Raw genomic sequence first — 18,987 nt, 5'->3', positions numbered from 1 at the left:
CTACACTGGCAGGTTCTTGCGCCAGAAATATGGAAATGATGCTAAACGTGGAATATCGCCGAGCCTCATTTGCATACCGAATGAGCTGTCATTTTTGCAGAAGAGGCTCTTGTGCCAGAAGGAGCGGCTACACTGCCCTTTCTTGCGCAAGAAAAGCCCCTTCTTGCGCAAGAAAATAATCAGCATAGCGGCATTGCGCAAGAGGGTTTTTCTTGCGCAAGAAGGGGCAGTGTAGCCGCTCCTTCTGGCACAAGAGTCTCTTCCGCAAAAATGGCAGCTCATTCGGTATGCAAATGAGGCTCGGCGATATTCCACGCTTAGCCTCATTTCCATATTTCTGGTGCAAGAACCTGCCAGTGTAGACATAGCCATGGAGTATGGAATGCTTTATAGTTTTAAATGTGCAAGTGAAAGCCATCAAGGGTGTTACCAATGCTGGGATGCCTCAATGTCTGGGCAATCATATGTAAACACCCTCTTTTATCCTTTAAGTCTCAGCAGTGGTTGGTCTTAGGAAGTCACGTGACCTCCCTAACTGGTAGGGATTGGCCAGGTAACTTCCCCATGTAACAGGGAATCCATAAAACAATGGGAAGCTCAGCAGGGGCTTTGTCTTTGGCTGGCTGCTGTGGCACACCCAAGGGAAGGAACCAAAGACCCCAGGGAGAGGGAAGATCCCTGGTTTGAAGGCTTGGCCCCCCACTATAGAAAGGCTGTGGACGCATTGGAGAGGGTCCAGCGGAGGGCAACCAAAATGATTAGGGGGCTGGAGCACATGACCTATGAGGAGAGACTGAGGGACTTGGGTCTGTTTAGTCTGCAGAAGCGAAGAGTGAGGGGGGATTTGGTAGCAGCCTTCAACTTCCTGAAGGGAGGTTCCAAAGAGGATGGAGAGAGGCTGTTCTCAGTAGTGACAGGTGGCAGAACAAGGAGCAATGGTCTCAAGTTGTGGTGGGAGAGGTCCAGGTTGGATATTAGGAAAAATGATTTCCCTAGGAGAGTGGTGAAGCATTGGAATGGGTTACCTAGGGAAGTAGTGGAGTCTCCATCCCTAGAGGTGTTTAAGTCTCGGCTTGACAAAGCCCTGGCCGGGTTGATTTAGTTGGGATTGGTCCTGCCTAGAGCAGGGGGCTGGACTTGATGAGCTTCTGAGGTCTCTTCCAGCTCTATGGTTCTATGATTCTATGAATAAGAACAATTGTAGGGTGAGGTTTTAGTGTTAGAATTAGCTATGCATTTTCTGTTGTTTTAAGTTTGTAATCTACTGTGCTCTGCCTGTTCTCACTTATCACCACTTAAATCCTATTGCTCATACTTAATAAAATCACTTCAATTTACTATCAAGCCCAGTGTAAATAATTGTTACCGGGGGGGGGGGGGGGGGCGGCAATCAGTGTGTACGTTCTCCTTTCATTATTAAAGGGGGCCTACCTCAATAATTGATTTGGGGTTCTGATCCCATTTGATGAGTGGTATCTCAGGAAGCTGGGCCCAAAACTGCATTTTTCTTGGACCTGAACAGTTTCAGTGTCTATACTGCTTCTTTGGGTGGGGGGAATGATCTCAGGGTATGTCTACACTACCACCCTAGTTCGAACTAGCGGGGTAATGTAGGCAACCGGAGTTGCAAATGAAGCCTGGGATTTGAATTTCCCTGGCTTCATTTGCATCTTGCCGAGCGCCGCCATTTTTAAATGTCCACTATTGCGGACTCCGTGCCCCGCGGCTACACGCGGTACGAACTAGATAGTTCGGACTAGGAAGCCTAGGGTGGTAGTGTAGAACTAGGGTGGTAGTGTAGACATACCCTCAGCTCTGTGCCTTGGCTGGGGAAGACCAGGGAGCTGGCCCAGCAGGACAAAGCAGTGAGAAGCACCCCCATCACATTCCCTCCAACGCTATTGTCCCTTTTCTTTTCTCTCCCTGCTGGTTTGGTGGCAGCTGTGCAAATGTTTAGCAGGGTCACCCTCATGGCTAGGTTCATGCTCAGTAATGGGCCCTGCTGCTGCCAAAGTTATTCTCCCACAGTCAGCATATCACCCTGAAAGCTCATGGTGCCACAGCTGTCATGAATAGGAGCTGCAAGGGAGAGTGATGAAAAGGTTAAGCTAACTTGGAACTGCACCTGAGGGAGGGGGCTTTAGGTATTCAGCCAATGAAATACAGATAAGGAATTTCAAACCAAGAGGTTTTTTTTTCCTTTGTTTGGAGCAAGCAGCAGTTTCCCCACAGAGCAGAAGAGATGGACTCTCCCAGGAACAGACTCCTTGAATTCATTGAAATGTGTAAGTAGGGAAAAGTTTAGATAGTAAGGTTTTATTGTTTTCCTTGTTTGGAAACCATTTCTGAGCTGGTTAATTGTTTTTCTCTTTTGTAACCAAGGATTACAGCCCAGGGATTCTCCCTGGGTCTATTTTCAATCCATGGCTTTTAACACCCAGTCATTTAGGATGTGTCTAGACTACATGATTCTGTCAACGGAACCATGTAAATTAGTTTATTCGGCATAGTCAAAGAAGCGGGGATTTAAATAATTATGTTTCATGAGGCATAAGGGATCGTTCAGCAAAGGCTTCCCCAGCCAACAGATCCGCATCTAGACTGCCGTGCTGTCGGATCAGCTGATCGTTGGCACAGCGTGGCGGCCATGTTTATTTTAATGAAGTGGGGATTATTTAAATCCCTGCTTCTTTGCCTATGCTGAATAAACTAATTTACATGGTTCCATTGACGGAGCCATGTAGTCTAGACACACCCTTACTGTGCTTGCAACATTAGTCTTGTTTTAATAAGTGGGGCGGTGGGTTTTTTGGGGGATTTTTTTGGTTAACCAGTATTGGTTGATTCCTCTGTGTGTGTGTGTGTCCTTAAACCTATGTGCCTAAGTGACACCACGTTACCCAGGAGAAGCAGAGCCCCATTCTTCTCTGCGGATTATCTCTTGTTTCCCCAACTCCAAGCAAAATGCAGTTTGAGGCGGGGGGGGGCGGGCAGGAGGGAGAGCTTTGCCTCAGGTTAACCAGTATTGGTTGATTTTTAGGGATCAAAAAGCACTTGATGGTGGCAGCAATTCCCCAAAACCTGTGTATTAGGATTCTGAGGGGAAGTTTTTGTAACCAGTGCCTGTAGAACAGTGATCTCCAACCTTTTTATGCCCAAGATCACTTTTTAAATGTCAGAATAAGCCAAGATCTACCGCCCCATCCTTCCCCCAAGACCCCACCCCTTCCTTGAAGCCCCGCCCTCTCTGTTCTCCTCCTCTCCATCACTTGCTATCCCCAGCCCTTATACACTCTCAAGGTACGGCTGCACTGCCACTTTTTTTTTTTTTTTGGATTCTTCTGTAGGAAGAGGTTTTTCCAACAATTGGCCTGTCTAGACTGGACCAAATGTCAGAAAACCCCCTTCTTTTGGACGCCCCCTTATTCCTCGTGGGACGAGGAATACAGGGGTTACCGAAAGAGCATGTTTGCTCTTCCGCTAAAAACGCATCCCTGGATGCAGAAGAGTTTTTCCAGGATACCTCTGGAATCCCGGAAAAACTCCTGCAGTCTAGCTGTACCCTCGCTGGGTTAGAATCATAGAATCATAGGACTGGAAGGGACCTCAAGAGGTCATCGAGTCCAGCCCCCCACCCTCAAGGCAGGACCAAGCTCCATCTACACCATCCCTGACAGATGACTATCTAACCTGTTCTTAAATATCTCCAGAGAGGGAGATTCCACCACCTCCCTTGGCAATTTATTCCAATATTTGACCACCCTGACAGTTAGGAATTTTTTCCTAATGTCCAACCTAAACCTCCCCTGCTGCACTTTAAGCCCATTACTCCTTGTCCTGTCCTCAGAAACCAAGAGGAACAAATTTTCTCCTTCCTCCTTGTGACACCCTTTTAGATATTTGAAAACCGCTATCATGTCCCCCCTTAATCTTCTTTTTTCCAAACTAAACAAGCCCAGTTCATGAAGCCTGGCTTCATAGGTCATGTTCTCTAAACCTTTAATCATTCTTGTCGCTCTTCTCTGTACCCTTTCCAATTTCTCCACATCTTTCTTGAAATGTGGCGCCCAGAACTGGACACAGTACTCCAGCTGAGGCCTAACTAGTGCAGAGTAGAGCGGCAGAATGACTTCACGAGTTTTGCTTACAACACACCTGTTGATACAACCTAGAATCATATTTGCTTTTTTTGCAACAGCATCACACTGTTGACTCATATTCAACTTGTGGTCCACTATGACCCCTAGATCCCTTTCTGCCATGCTCCTTCCTAGACAGTCGCTTCCCATCTTGTATGTATGGAACTAATTGTTCCTTCCTAATTGGAGCACTTTGCATTTCTCTTTATTAAACCTCATCCTGTTTACCTCTGACCATTTCTCTAACTTGCTAAGGTCATTTTGAATTATGTCCCTATCCTCCAAAGAAGTTGCAACCCCACCCAGTTTGGTATCATCTGCAAACTTAATAAGCGTACTCTCTATCCCAATATCTACATCATTGATGAAGATATTGAACAGTACGGGTCCCAAAACAGACCCTTGAGGAACTCCACTTGTTATCCCTTTCCAGCAGGATTTAGAACCGTTAACAACAACTCTCTGACTACGGTTATCCAGCCAATTATGCACCCACCTTATCGTGGCCCTATCTAAGTTATATTTGCCTAGTTTATCAATAAGAATATCATGCGAGACCGTATCAAATGCCTTACTAAAGTCTAGGTATATGACATCCACCGCTTCTCCCTTATCCACAAGGCTCGTTATCTTATCAAAGAAAGCTATCAGATTAGTTTGGCATGACTTGTTCTTCACAAACCCATGCTGGCTATTCCCTATCACTTTATTACCTTCCAAGTGTTTGCATATGATTTCCTTAATTACCTGCTCCATTATCTTCCCTGGGACAGACGTTAAACTGACCGGTCTGTAGTTTCCTGGATTGTTTTTATTCCCCTTTTTATAGATGGGCACAATATTTGCCCTTTTCCAGTCTTCTGGAATCTCCCCTGTCTGCCATGATTTTTCAAAGATCATAGCTAAAGGCTCAGATACCTCCTCTATCAGCTCCTTGAGTATCCTGGGATGCATTTCATCAGGACCTGGTGACTTGCTGACATCTAACTTTCCTAAGCGATTTTTAACTTATTCTTTGTGTATCCTATCTTCTAAACTTACCCTCTCTCTGCTTGTATTTACTACGTTAGGCACACCTCCAGACTTCTCGGTGAAGACCGAAACAAAGAAGTCATTGAGCATCTCCGCCATTTCCAGGTTCCCTGTTACTGCTTCTCCCTCCTCACTGAGCAGTGGGCCTACCCTGTCCTTGGTCTTCCTCTTGCTTTTAATGTATTTATAAAAGGTCTTCTTGTTTCCCTTTATGCCTGTAGCTAGTTTGATCTCATTTTGTGCCTTTGCCTTTCTAATCTTGCCCCTGCATTCCCGTGTTGCTTGCCTATATTCATCCTTTGTTATTTGTCCTAGTTTCCATTTTTTTATATGACTCCTTTTTTATTTTGAGATCATGCAAGATCTCCTTGTTAAGCCAAGCTGGTCTTTTGCCATATTTTCTATCTTTCCTACACAGCGGAATTGTTTGCTTTTGGGCCCTTAACAACGTCCCTTTGAAATACTTCCAACTCTCCTCAGTTGTTTTTCCCTTCAGTCTTGCTTCCCATGGGACCTTACCTACAAGTTCTCTGAGCTTATCAAAATCTGCCTTCCTGAAATCCATTACCTCAATTGTGCTGGTCTCCCTTCTACCTTTCCTTAAGATCATGAACTCTATTATTTCGTGATCACTGTCCCCTATACTGTCTTCCACTTTCAAGTTCTCAACTAGTTCCTCCCTATTTGTTAAAACCAAATCCAGAACAGCTTCTCCTCTGGTAGCTTTTTCAACCTTCTGAAACAGAAAGTTGTCTCCAATGCAGGGTTGAGGCAGGATGTGTGGGCTCTGGGGTGGGAATGAGGGATTTGGGTGTGGGAAGGGGCAAGAGATGCAAGCTCTGGGAGGAAATCTGGATGCAGGAGGAGGTGGAGAAGGGGACGCTGGCTTGGGGAGGGGGCTCCAGGCTGGGGAGTGTTGGGATCAGGTGGAGGATTGGGGTACTGAGCAAGGCACAGGCTTGTGGCTGTGAGGGTGCAGGAGTTTGGGCTGGGAGGCATGAGGGGCTCAGGACACAGGTTTGCAGTGTGTGGATGGTGCAGGAGTGTTGTGGCAGAAGACTGGGGATGTGAAAGGCTCAGGGCAGGGGGTTCCAGTGTATAATAGACTCAGATCTAGGGTCAGGAGATGGGGTGGTGCAGGAGTGTCATGATGCTGTGGCCAGATGGGGGCTTGGCCCCAATTGGGGGTTTGTTGGCCAGGCTTCATGTTTAAATAAAATATTATGTTAAACACAAAGTTTCAGCATTGTCTTTATTTCTGAGAAGGGCAGGGAACCTGTTCTGAGTCAGGGGTCACTGACCCACAGAAAAGTCAGTCGGGGGCCACACAAGTGAGATGCAAAAAAATGACTCCTCCAACCCCCCGCCCCAAGCCTCACTAATGTGGCCCCAACTGTGCTGATGGGAACAGGGGACATGGTACTGGGGAAGGGTGCTAGTGGGTGCTGGGGCAGGGGACAGGATGCCACTGAGGGCAGGGGACGGGGTTCTGTGGCAGGGGACAGGGTGCCAGTGGGGGCAGAGGGCAGGGTGTTGGTGGGGGCAGGGAGTCCCCGGCACGCGCCTCCCCCTGGGACTCCTACCCCCTACCCCCACACAGAGGAGGGACGCCCCAGCACGTGCCTCCTCCCAGGACTCCTCCCCGGACTCCTCCTCCCCCTTCCAGAGAAGGGAAGCCCCAGCACGTGCCTCTTCTGGGGACTCCTACCCCACTTCCCCCGTCTGTGCAGCAAGTCCCCGGCGTGCCACAGACCTGGGTCTGGTACCGCGCTGGCTGTTTGGGGGAGGGGGAGCAGCCAGCACACTTCCTGAAACCTGGAAGTGGCACACAGCTGCCGGACTTCCATCCACCCTGCAGGAAGCCGGCATTACCTCCATTGTCGCTGGAGGTAGGTAGTGGGGCTTCTTGGGAGTGGGGAGAAATGGGGGGGCCCTGAACACCTTGTGATCGACTGGTTGAGCCCTCCCGATCGACGGGTTGGTGACCATGGCTGTAGAAACAAGGTTTTGAAGCCCTCTTGCAGGCCCCCACCTTCTGCACTCAGAGGATATGTCTACACTTGCAGCCTATTTCAGAATAGGACTGCAAATGGAGGCATTCAGAATTGCAAATCAAGCCCGGGATTTAAATATCCCACATTTGATTTGCATCTTCCCGGCCGGGCGCCATTTCTGAAATTTACAAGCCTGGAATAACTGCCCGCGTCTACATGCGGCAGTGAAACGGGAGTTTGAAATAAAGCCCTAGTTCGAAATACCTGTTATTCCTCCTGCAATAGGCTGCAAGTTTAGACATACCCAGAGTGTCAGAGTGGGGAACAGCCCTGACCCCTGTGCATAGCAGTAGTGAGGAGCCAAGATGAGGGATATCAGTTGCTGAAGACTTAAAAATCTTTCCATACATTTGGAAACAGAACAGCCCCCCAACTACCTGGGCCTGAGGATCTGGGAGACAGGATAGGACCTTCTCCCAACTCTGTCTGTCAGGCTTTCACCTGAGTCCCCTCAAGGGTTTGTTTGAACTTGGCAGAAATCTTGTGAACAAGAAAAGAGGTGTTCATAAATAAATAGTCTTCTCTCTCCAACATTTTTCATGTAGGTTGTTAATTTTTGAACATTGTTCTTTGTTGATAAAACAAGAAGAACATTGAACGTTTAGTTTGTGTTTTCAGTATTCTTTTGTTTGTTTGTTTGTTCTTTTTGCCCCCTTTCCCAGTAGGAAAGTGTGTGGGTGGGGGAAAGCAGAGGGAGGAAAAGGAAGAGACAGTCTGTGCACTATAATCGCAGGTGGTTGGGGGAATAAACAAAACCCCTGAAATAAGTATTTCAAAATGGAAAGTTTCAGATTACCTTTTTGTGTGTCAAATTTCAAATAAGTAAAATAAACCCACTCCTTTTTAAAATACCTTGATATAAAAATTGTCAGTAATGGAGGTCCATGTGACCTTGGTAAAGTGTTCCAGTGGTTACTCTGTTAAAAATACATGCCTTATTTCCAGTCTGCATTTGTCCAGTTTCAACTTCCACCTATTAGATTATGTTAGACCTTTCTCTGTAGATATTGTGCCAAGGTTAGATCAGAGGACTGCTACAGAATGGGGAAAAAAGGCAGGCTCAAAGGCCTGTTAATTAGGGGTGGAGGGCTGCAGGGCAATTAGGAGCAGCTGGCAGGGAGCTGGCCTGGGCAGATTGGTGCCAGCTGACTCCACTTCAGGCCTGCTGGAAGCCTTTAAAGGCTACCCCAGTTAAAAAGTGGGGGGAGAGACTGAGAGCAAGGGATTGAGACAAAGTACTAGCAGTTATAGAGCTAGAAACTGCAGTGGAGGGAGTCCCAGAAGGAGGCTAGGCTCCCTACCCCAGAAACCAGCTGCAAGCCACAACCCCTGACAAAGGGGAAGGGCTGCTGGCCCAAATGCTGGCCAGGGAAAGAGGGACCCTTGCCACAGTACTTAGGGTACGTCTACACTACAACGTTAATTTGAACTAATGGATCCAGACTAAAAAACTAGTTTGAATTAGCGTTTTGCTAATTCGAACTAGCATGTCCACATTAAGTGGACCCTGAACCGGGCTTAAGGCTGGCCGGAAGCAGTGCCGGCAGGGCATCAGAGGAGGACTTAGAGCGTGGAGCTGCTGTCTCAGGCTAGCCGAGGGCTGTGCTTAAAGGGTCCCGACCCCCACCCCGGACAGACAGTTCTCAGGGGTGCCCCGCTTGCAAAGCAGTCCTGGCTTGGAGTGCCCGGACTACCCACACTGGGCACATCACAGCACTCGGCCATCAGCCCGGCTGCACTTGCCGCAGGCTGCCATCTGGGGAGAGGGGGCAATTGGGGGGCTGCAGGAGAGCTTCCACCCCCAGAAGCCCACGGAGCCAGCCCAGTCCTCCCCATCAGGGGCTCGTACCCCATTCCTCCCTCACCTCCTTCCACTTACCCTTCCCTAGCCCCTCTTCTTGATGTACAAAATAAAGGACAATTGTGTTCAAAAATGGAATCTGTCTTTATTGAACAAAACTGGGGGAGACTGGGAAAAGGAGGTGGGAGAGGGGAAGAGAGAGGGTGGGAGAGGGGAGGGCAACTAAAATGATCAGGGGTTGGGAACAGGTCCCATATGAAGAGAAGCTAAAGAGACTGGGACTTCTCAGCTTAGAAAAGAGGAGACAGAGGGGGGACAGGATAGAGGTCTCTAAAAGCAGGAGTTGGGTGGAGAGGGTGCATACAGAAAAGTTCTTCATGAGTTCCCATAAAGAAGGACTAGAGGACACCAAAGGAAAGGAATGGGTAGCAGGCTTCAAACTAGTAACAGAAAGTTGTTCTTCACAAAGCAAAGAGTCAACCTGTGGAACTCCTTGCTGCAGGAGGCTGTGAAGGCTAGAACTAGAACAGAGTTTAAAGGGAAGTGAGATCAAGTCATGGAGGCTGGGTCCATGGAGTGCTATTAGCCAGGGGGTAGGAGTGGTGTCCCTGCCCAAGGTTTGTGGAAGGCTGGAGAGGGATGGAACGAGACAAATGGCTTGGTCACTGTCTTCGGTCCATCCCCTCCAGGGTCCCTAGGGTTGGCTGCTGTCGGCAGACAGGCTACTGGGCTAGATGGACCTTTGGTCTGACCCAGGACGGCCATTGTAAGCTCAGGGCTCAGGGTCGGGGGTCTCAGTGGACCCCCTTGATTTTCATGCAAACCTGCTCCTGGGTGGCCAGGCTGGCAGCTCTCCTGCCCTAGCTGGCCACTTTCCTGTGCCTAGTGCGGAGATCGTGGACGAGGTCCACGATGTCCGCACTAGCCCAGGCGGGTGCCCGCCTCTTGCGGTCCCGGGCAAGCTCCCGGGAGCCACCAGCCTGGTCCCGGGAAGAGGGGGAGGGCTGGGGGGCATCGGGTGGGTGGCTCGATCCGTGCCAGGTGCAGGGTCTGCTGGCTGGGTGCTGGCAGGCTTGCACCTGGCACGGGCACCGTAGCCAGCCCGTGCCCCTTTAAGGGGTCCGGGGCCGGGAGGGGGGCAATAGAGTTTCCCTGGTGTTGGCCAGAGTGGCCACCAGGGCAAGCTGGGGAGGGCTAGCCTCCCACTAGTTCAAATTAAGGGGCTACACAGCCCTTAATTTGAACTAGTAAGTTCAAACTAGGCTTAGTCCTCGTGGAATGAGGATTACCTAGTTCGAACTAAGCGCTCCGTTAGTTCGAATTAAATCCGAACTAACGGAGCGCTAGTGTAGCACCTATCAAAGTTAGTTCGAACTAACGGACGTTAGTTCGAACTAACTTTGTAGTGTAGACATACCCTAAGATATTACCTATTGGGGAGCCCGTTTACCTTAGTGACTGACCATGCCCCCCTGAGATGGCTCCAGGCCATGGAAGACTCAAATGCGCGGCTCATGCGTTGGCACTTAGCATTACAACCATTCGCTTTCCAGGTAGCGCATCGGCCGGGAAAAGCCCATACTAACGCAGACTTTTTTTCAAGGATGAGTGAAGAGGGGTCGGCCGAAACCCCATCGCCAACCCTCTTAAGGGGGAGGGTGTGTGACGGGGCGAGGCAGCCCCGCACTGAACCTGCAGGGCCCAGCCAGGGTTACCTGGCTGCAGAGGCCCCTCCCCCACAGCCCTACCGAGCATGCCCGGGCTGCAGCGGGGCTATAAAAGCCTGGGGAAGGACTCAGTCGGGGGAGACAGATGGAGGAGAAGGACCGGGGCAGGGAGCTCCCACTCAGCTGTTGCCGGGGACGCCAGGAGAGGCCAGAAGGGATGCGGAGGCGAGTTGGGGTAACCCTGGGACTACTGACTGAGGGGATGCCGGCACGGAGGTCGCAGCAAGCTGGGCAAGTACAGGGGAAAGCACCCCTGGGGACTGGGTAGGAAGTGGCCCAGGGCAGGAGTGGGAGCCGCCTCTCCCGCCCAGAGAACCTCAGCGCGTTTCGGCCGGACTGCCCTGCCGAGGGAGTGACCCGTTACCGGTTGCTCACAGGGCCCTGGGCTGGGACCCGGTGGAGTAGGGTGGGCCCAGGTCCCCCTACCCAGGGGTGTGCCCCGCTACAACCCCTGAACTGCGTTGTGGACTCAGGCTGGAGGGGCTTGGCCTTGCTTAAGGGGCCAGCTATAAACTGCATCGTAGCGGTGTTGGGGACTCAGGTGGGAGGGGCCCGCCACAGTTGGTGACAATGAATTGTTCCTAAGGTGGTTGTATCCACCAGAAGGGCTGATAATGGAAATATAACGAAGGAGATGAGAGAATGCTCAGGTTCAGTCATCCTGAGCTGGTACCACTTTGTGCATCCAAAACAAAACAAAAACCAGCACTCTGCTAAAGCACATTGTTGTTCATGCCTTCTTCTGCAATCACTGTCAGGCTCCTGACTGTGTAACTAGACAAGAAAAATTCCCAGTGACTTTGATTGAATTCTCAGGAAAAGCATATCTCTATTATCAGCCAGTTATCACCAAAAGGAATTTGAACAAGACTGCAGTAGATATTTTCAACAGGAAAGGGTTGATACAGAGAGGTTTCCGTAAGCAATTCAAAGTGCTTCAGGTGGGACCTGGCAGACTCATGACAACTGTCAGCAGAAATTTGCCTTGATCTAATTACAAACCAAGCACACCAGTGGATTCCTGGCTTTTTGTGTTTTCCTCACAACCTTACAGGTTTCTTGTGCTGAATGAGGTGTGCCCATTTATGTTTGAAGGATGAACAGACATGTGATATGAGTAACACATGATGTTCTGTTCTATTTCAAAAATCTTCTGAGGGGGGTCTGCTTGTTTATTTGTTTTGCCCTGAGTTTCTCAGTGGGTTTGTGGTGTTGGTTTTGTCTCAGACTAGTTTTTGATCGGGGGGGGGGGGGGTGTCACAAAAAGCTGCATATTAAACCTGTGGAGGGATTTACACTAATCTTATATTTGCTACATCAAGTCACGTGACTGGGGAAGTCACAGGTATTAGCAGCGTGGGCACCGGTGAACCTAAAAATAGTGTTTTACCCTGTTATGTTACATTTGTCTCCTGTTTAATATAATTATTCTGTTGAACATATTGTGTGTGTTTGTGTTATTTCTTGGAAGTCTCCAACTATCTGGCAAGTAAGTGGGGATTACTCTGGGTTAGAATTTTCCTCCCAAGCTGCCCTAGTGACCCTGCCAGGCAGGAGCGAGGGGGGAGAAGCACCGCCAAATAAATTGATAGGGGAAAAATAAAGAGGATAGACCCTGCTGAGTGGGTGGTGGGATCCAGAAGAACCCAGACCTGTCCACAGACACCTGTAAGCAGATTGGCATTAAAGAAGGTAACCGGGTGGAGAGGGGGAGCTACACTAGGAACTGAGCCTACAGGCCACGTTTGCCCTGCAAAAAGGGAGTACGGACCCAAACTTTGGGGACTTTTGGACTGGCGAGGGGACTGGCCCCTTGACAAATGGTGACGGAATCTGGGAAGTAAGATACTGCTTTACTAGCACTTACTCTCTTGTATGAAGAATTTTGTTCAGTTTGTCCCTCTATTTTGGGATCTGACAGTAAAAACCAGCATAACAACAAAGGGAAAATTTCACAAAATTCAGGTGTATTCTTCAGCAAATTCTGCTTGAGTGTCTGAATGAAAGCGGGCAGCCTGAAAAGGGCTGTTTGTGAAAATGCAAAAAGACAGTGCTGCAACTGAAAGTAGGAAACAGACCCAATGCCCAGAATATTCTCATTGATAGGGTTGATGCAGATGGAAGCCAGGAATGAAGAAATAAGGATAACTTTGCACTAATAATTGAATGGTCACTTGATCTGAGACACGTGAAGCCCCCCTCACCTGCCACCCCAGGTAGGACAAAAACAAATAGTAATCAATTAGCTCCCCATGGAGGGAGCTGTGATTCCAATAAAAAGGCACCCACCTCCACACATTGTATATTCTTCCAGGCTCCAAAGAGATTATTTAGGGGATGTTGTCAGTGCTTACTTTGTGCCAGGGCTCTAGGCTTGGCAGTTTACAGATCTAGCACCTCTGGGTTTGACACATCTGTTATGAAAGTAAATTGCTTGAACCCTGGCTCCTCTTTCATTACAAATTAAGCACTGGTCACTGTCACACTTTTCTGGGCTCCTCTCCTGGGGATGTCAGAGATAGCCCCACCCATGTGCCCAAATCCATGTGTATTTATCCAGACAACTCTGCAATAGCCAGAGCAGCCTATGCAACCAGAGTACCAGACACACAGGGGGCGAGACACAAGAGTTACTTACTAGGTGCCGTGAGAGCCTGCCTGGCAGAGGCATCTGCCAGTCTCAAAGTGGCATTCTCCATTGAAGCAGTCACTGCACACAAAGGCGCAATTCTCACCATACATCCCATTGTGACACTTCACTTCACACCTAGGAAAGGGCCAAAGGAGCAGGTTACAGGAAGAGGACAAGAGGAGAGCCCACTCTGGCAGCATCAGGCAGCTTTGTGGGGGTGCTGGACTCTCCAGACAAATACATTTGTGTGCTGGAAAGCCACTGACCTGGTGTGGTCCCTCCCTGTCCCAAGTAGAGGCCAGCAGGTAGAAAGGCTGGATTTAGATGCAGGGAGCTGCCAGGCTATTTCCACCTCAGCTAATTGACCCTTGGGTCCATGCAGGTAGCACTGGGCTCAGGGTCATGTATTGATAATGATGTTTGTGGGGTATGTAGGAAACACAAAGAAAGATTCCGCTGCCTCTCTCAGCATACGGAGCCCTTTCAGGGCCTTTGGGAAAGCAGCAGCCTATGCCACAGCCCACAGTGCTGACAGAGTGAGGTCCTAGCCAGGATTCAAACAGGGTCACCACAAACATTCTGGGAGCTCCAGGTTGTGAGTGAGGGTGCCATGATCACTGGCGGGAACTGTGGCCATTGGAAAGGCAGTGTTAGTGCTGCTCTGGCACTCCTGCCACTGGGTTACAGCATATCTGGCAGGTGAAACTGTGATTGCAGCAGAGAGGCGCTTCTCTAGACCACAAAGCACAGACATGAGTCAGCAGGGCCTCCACCACCACCCTGGAACACTCTCCTCCTTTTCTAACCTGAGATACCATTCTTCACCATGAGACTGGCCCCCCGGGACAGCCCCACTGGCCACTGCCCATGGTCTGCTCCAAGACCAGGACCCTGGGATGTCCCCACAAGCCACTGACCACACTCTGCTCTTAGACTGGGTTCTATCTGGAGCCCAGGCCCAGCCATAAATGCCTGTGGACAGAACACAGAGCAAGAGCTGCTTGGATGGCACTTTCTGCCAGGATTAGAGCTGTGGCAGGATATAACAGGTTCAAAAAAGAACTAAAGTTCCTGGAGGTTAGGTCCATCAATGGCTATTAGCCAGGATGGGTAGGAATGGTGTCCCCAGCCTCTGTTTGTCACAAGCTGGGAATGGGTAACAGGAGAGGGTTCTGTTCTGTTCCCTTCCTCTGGGGCACCTGGTGCTGGCCACTGTCGGCAGACAGGCTACTGGGCTAGATGGACCTTTGGTCTGACCCAGTACGGCCGTTCTTATGTTTTTATATCCTGCCAACCTGATAGATAGTAACCCATCTGGATAGATGACAACCCAGCAACTTCACTGTCTTGTTAACAATCCTCCCATTTGCTGGGCTTACAAACTCCCAGTAAATTCCAGAGCTGACAACATGGGATGGAAAAAAGGGTCTGGGCATCCCCCATCTCCACAGAGCTGCCTGGAGGTGCTACCTGCTCCAGCATAGCAGCAAGCACTGGGTACACTGCAGCAGGCTGGGACAGCCCCAGGGGTGAGCACTGCCCTGGAGTAGCAAGTCACCAGATCTAGGCAGCACTCATCACAGCCTCTGCAATGCCAGGCAAGAGGCCACAGCTCTGTCCTCAGCAGGCAGCTTCTGGGCATAGAGGAAGGGGCTGCCATTCTCTCTCTCCGTCTGGCAGAGAGGGTCTGGCTGAGGGCACTAGGGCTCTGTTTCCCTGCAGGCTGAAGTAGGCCAGGCTCCATTGTAGGAGGAACATGCTATGGGCAACAGAGACATGGTTGTGTGAGGGGTTTCTGTTGTACTGGGCTCTGATGCTGCATTCTGTGCTGTGTGCTCCTCTCAGAGCCACATGCATCTCCCTTGGGTTCTGTGTCCCATGGGCTCACACCTGGGAGCGGGGAGCAAACGGGTGAGGTTGGTGGCTTTCAGGGACTGCAGGAAACCTTTTGCACTCCCTGCCCTTGCAGGAAGCTGGTGAGGGCCAGAACAATCACACTGGCCAGGGCAACGTCCGTGCATGACTGACCAGAGTCTCCAGCAGGGTGGCTCCGTGACAGGATTGGGGCATGCTGACTGAGCGCTACAGAAGGTGCCAGCGTGTTGGATGCTGTTGGGAGGAGGAGAGAGCCGCCCCTAGAAGAGGGCTTTCAGAGGAAAGCATTACCTAGTAGTTAAGGCAAAGGACAGGTGTCAGGGGACTATGGGTCTAATATAAGTAGTGCCCAAATGTCCTGTGTAGCCTGCGCCACTTTGGCCAACAGAAGAGCACAAGAGCATGCAGTCCGGATTGTCACAAAGCAGCCTCCCAGCCTCCACTCACCTGTCTCCTATCCAGCCGGGATTGCAGTGTGAGCACTTGCCATTGATGTGGTTGCAGGTGTGGCCGTCTTTGCACAGGGGGCAGATTTTCTCACAGCCATCTCCGTAGAAGCCCAACAAGCAAGCCTGATCGCACTTGGTGCCATTCCAGCCAGCTTCACAGGCCAGGCAGCGGCCATCCACAATGGTGCAGGGCTGCAGCCCTTTGCATTGCCCACATCTACAGATGCAACCCAGAATGTTAGCCATCATTTGAACATTGCCGCGCTCATCTTGGGTCCCTCCCTCCAGCCGGATCACTGGCTCTTAGACCAAGCCATGATTGCACAAGGCAAATGCAGCAGGGACTGCATTCAACTTGCAAGAGCACTGGAAGGCCAGAGCCAAGTGCAGCATGGGGGCCCAAACCCACCCAAGGCCCTGCACACTTACCGCTTCCTGCAGCCTTGTCCATAGAAGCCAGCTGGGCAGGGCTCCCGGCAGTACTTGCCCCGATAGCCCGGCTCACAGGTGCAGGTACCATCCACCTGGTTACACTTCCCCTTGTAGCACTGACAGTAGCGGTCACAGCGCGGGCCAAACATTCGCTCCCAGCACTGGCAGCGCCCGGTGAACTGCTCACACGGCGAATTGTTGCAGGAGCACTGGTTGTTGCAACCCCGGCCCCACCAGCCAGGCTGGCAGATGCACATACCTGTCTGCTGGTCACACTGGGAGTTGAGACTGCAGTAGCAAGAGCTGGAGCACTGGGGACCCCACCAATTGGGCTCACAGGTGCACTTGCCCGTCTTCTGGTCACATTTGCCATGCTTGCAGAGACAGGCGTTCTCACATTTGGGCCCCCAGCGATTGGGGTTGCACGTGCACTGGCCTGTGACATCCTCGCACTGGCCATTGGGGTGGCAGCTGCACATTTCCTTGCAGTCGGGACCCCAGAACTGGTGGGGACATTCTGCAAAACAAGCAACATGCCAACACATGCTGAGCAGCCACCAAAACCAAGATGAGAGAGCAGGGGTTCCTGGATCAGTCACCAGGCTCCTTCTGCCACCATCTTTCCAGCTCGAATACAAGCTGCAACTCCGTGGAGGACTGCACCCCTCCCCGCCTAAGTTTCAAGGAGCCCCCTCCAGCACACTCATATGCTGACTGATAGAGTCCTGGTTCAATGCCAAGAGTGGTGCAGGGTGTTTGAATATCAGTCAGTAACAGCAACTGTGCATTGTTGGCACAATTCCCCAGCACATGGCGCACTGGCTCTGCATCTGCACTTTGCTCTTCCCCAGCAGGTTAAGTGACCCACGAGAGCCTACAGTGCCCACCGGCTGTGCTGCTGCTTCGGCTGCCACTGATCATGGGATTCTGAGAAGAGCAGGCCAGGGAGACAAGAAGCTGCAGCCCTGCCAGCACCTCTAGCTGTGTTAGTTTGGAAACAATGTCAACTCCCAACGAAAGAGAAAGCCAAGCAATTTTCAGCAGAAACCCCTAAAATCACCATGTAAACCAGGGCTGGGCAATCATTTTTAATAGGGGGCAACTCCAAGATTTTGGTAAGTGGTCAAGGGCCACATTTCTAACAGGTGGGGGGTTGGAGTCTGGGACAGAGGTTGAGTGCAGAAGGGAGCTTGGGGTAGGAGAGTGGGGTGCAGAAGGGGATGCGGAGTCTGAGGGTACGTCTACACTACAGCACTAATTCTAATTAACTTAGTTCGAATTGGTTAATTCGAACTAAGCTAATTCGAACTAACGCATCTAGAACTAAAAACTAGTTCGAATTAGCGTTTTGCTAATTCGAACTAGCATGTCCACATTGAGTGGACCCTGAACCGGGCTTAAGGATGGCCGGAAGCAGTGCCGGCAGGGCATCAGATGAGGACTTAGAGCGTGGAGCTGCTGTCTCAGGCTAGCCGAGGGCTGTGCTTAAAGCGACCCGATCCCCACCCCGGACAGACAGTTCTCAGACAGTTCTCAGGGGTTCCCCGTCTGCAAAGGAGTCCTGGCTTGGAGTGCCCTGAGTGCCCACACTCGGCACATCACAGCACTCGGCCATCAGCCCGGCTGCACTTACCGCAGGCTGCCATCCGGGGGGGGGGGGGGGGGGTCAATCGGGGGGCTGCAGGAGAGCTTCCACCCCGAGGAGCCCACAGACCCACCCAGTCCTCCCCATTGGGGGCTCATACCCCATTCCTCCCTCACCCCCTTCCACTTACCCCTCCCTAGCCCCCCTTCCTGATGTACAAAATAAAGGACACGTGTGGTCAAAAATAGAAACTCTCTTTATTGAACAAAACTCGGGGAGACTGGGAAAAGGAGGTGGGAGAGGGGAAGAGGGAGGGTGGGAGAGGGGAGGGCAACTAAAATGATCAGGGGTTTGGAACAGGTCCCATATGAAGAGAGGCTAAAGAGACTGGGACTTCTCAGCTTAGAAAAGAGGAGACTGAGGGGGGATATGATAGAGGTCTATATGCACCCTCTCCACACCACTCATGCTTTTAAAGAAAAGTTCTTCATTTAGTTCCCATAATAGAAGGACTAGAGGACACCAAATGAAATGAATGGGTGGCAGGCTTCAAACTAATAAAAGAAAGCTCTTCTTCACAAAGCAAATAGTCAACCTGTGGAACTCCTTGCTGCAGGAGGCTGTGAAGGCTAGAACTATAACAGAGTTTAAAGAGAAGTGAGATAAATTCATGGAGGCTGGGTCCATGGAGTGGTATTAGCCAGGGGGTAGGAATGGTGTCCCTGGCCTCTGTTTGTGGAAGGCTGGAGAGGGATGGAACGAGACAAATGGCTTGGTCATTGTTTCGGTCCATCCCCTCCAGGGTCCCCAGTGTTGGCTGCTGTCGGCAGACAGGCTACTGGGCTAGATGGACCTTTGGTCTGACCATTCTAAGCTCATTTTAAGCTCAGGGCCGGGGGTCTCACTGGACCACCTTGATTTTCATGCAAACCTGCCCCTGGGTGGCCAGGCTGGCAGCTCTCCTGCCCTAGACGGCCACTTTCCTGTGCCTAGTGCGGAGGTCGTGGATGAGGTCCACGATCTCCGCACTAGACCAGGTGGGCGCCCGCCTCTTGCGGACCCGGGCAGTCTCCCGGGAGCTGCCAGCCTGGTCCCGGGAAGAGGCGGAGGGCTGGGTGGCTGGCTCGAGCCGTGCCAGGTGCAGGGTCTGCTGGCTGGGTGCTGGCAGACTTGCACCTGGCACGGGCACCGTAGCCAGCCCATGCCCCTTTAAGGGTTCCGGGGCTGGGAGGGGGGCAGAAGAGTTTCCCTGGTGGTGCCT

The 18,987-nt window shown here is 51.0% G+C and overlaps 1 protein-coding gene across 1 annotated transcript in view; it reads right to left on the bottom strand.

The window, feature by feature from the left end:
* LOC102454332 (scavenger receptor class F member 2-like) overlaps positions 1 to 18,987 on the bottom strand; it is a 264,639-nt gene that overhangs the window by 148,621 nt on the left and 97,031 nt on the right. Inside the window, exons 4-6 of the mRNA XM_075914780.2 lie at positions 16,139 to 16,658; positions 15,708 to 15,926; positions 13,392 to 13,520 (exon numbers count right to left, since the gene is read on the bottom strand). Of these exons, the coding sequence (XP_075770895.2) occupies positions 13,392 to 13,520; positions 15,708 to 15,926; positions 16,139 to 16,658 (868 nt within the window). The remainder of the gene's footprint in view (positions 1 to 13,391; positions 13,521 to 15,707; positions 15,927 to 16,138; positions 16,659 to 18,987) is intronic.

Source organism: Pelodiscus sinensis, chromosome W (assembly GCF_052426305.1).
Source record: "Pelodiscus sinensis isolate ZL-2025 chromosome W, ASM5242630v1, whole genome shotgun sequence".
NCBI classification, from domain to species: Eukaryota; Metazoa; Chordata; order Testudines; family Trionychidae; genus Pelodiscus; species Pelodiscus sinensis.
This window is presented reverse-complemented; position numbering and strand designations above follow the sequence as displayed.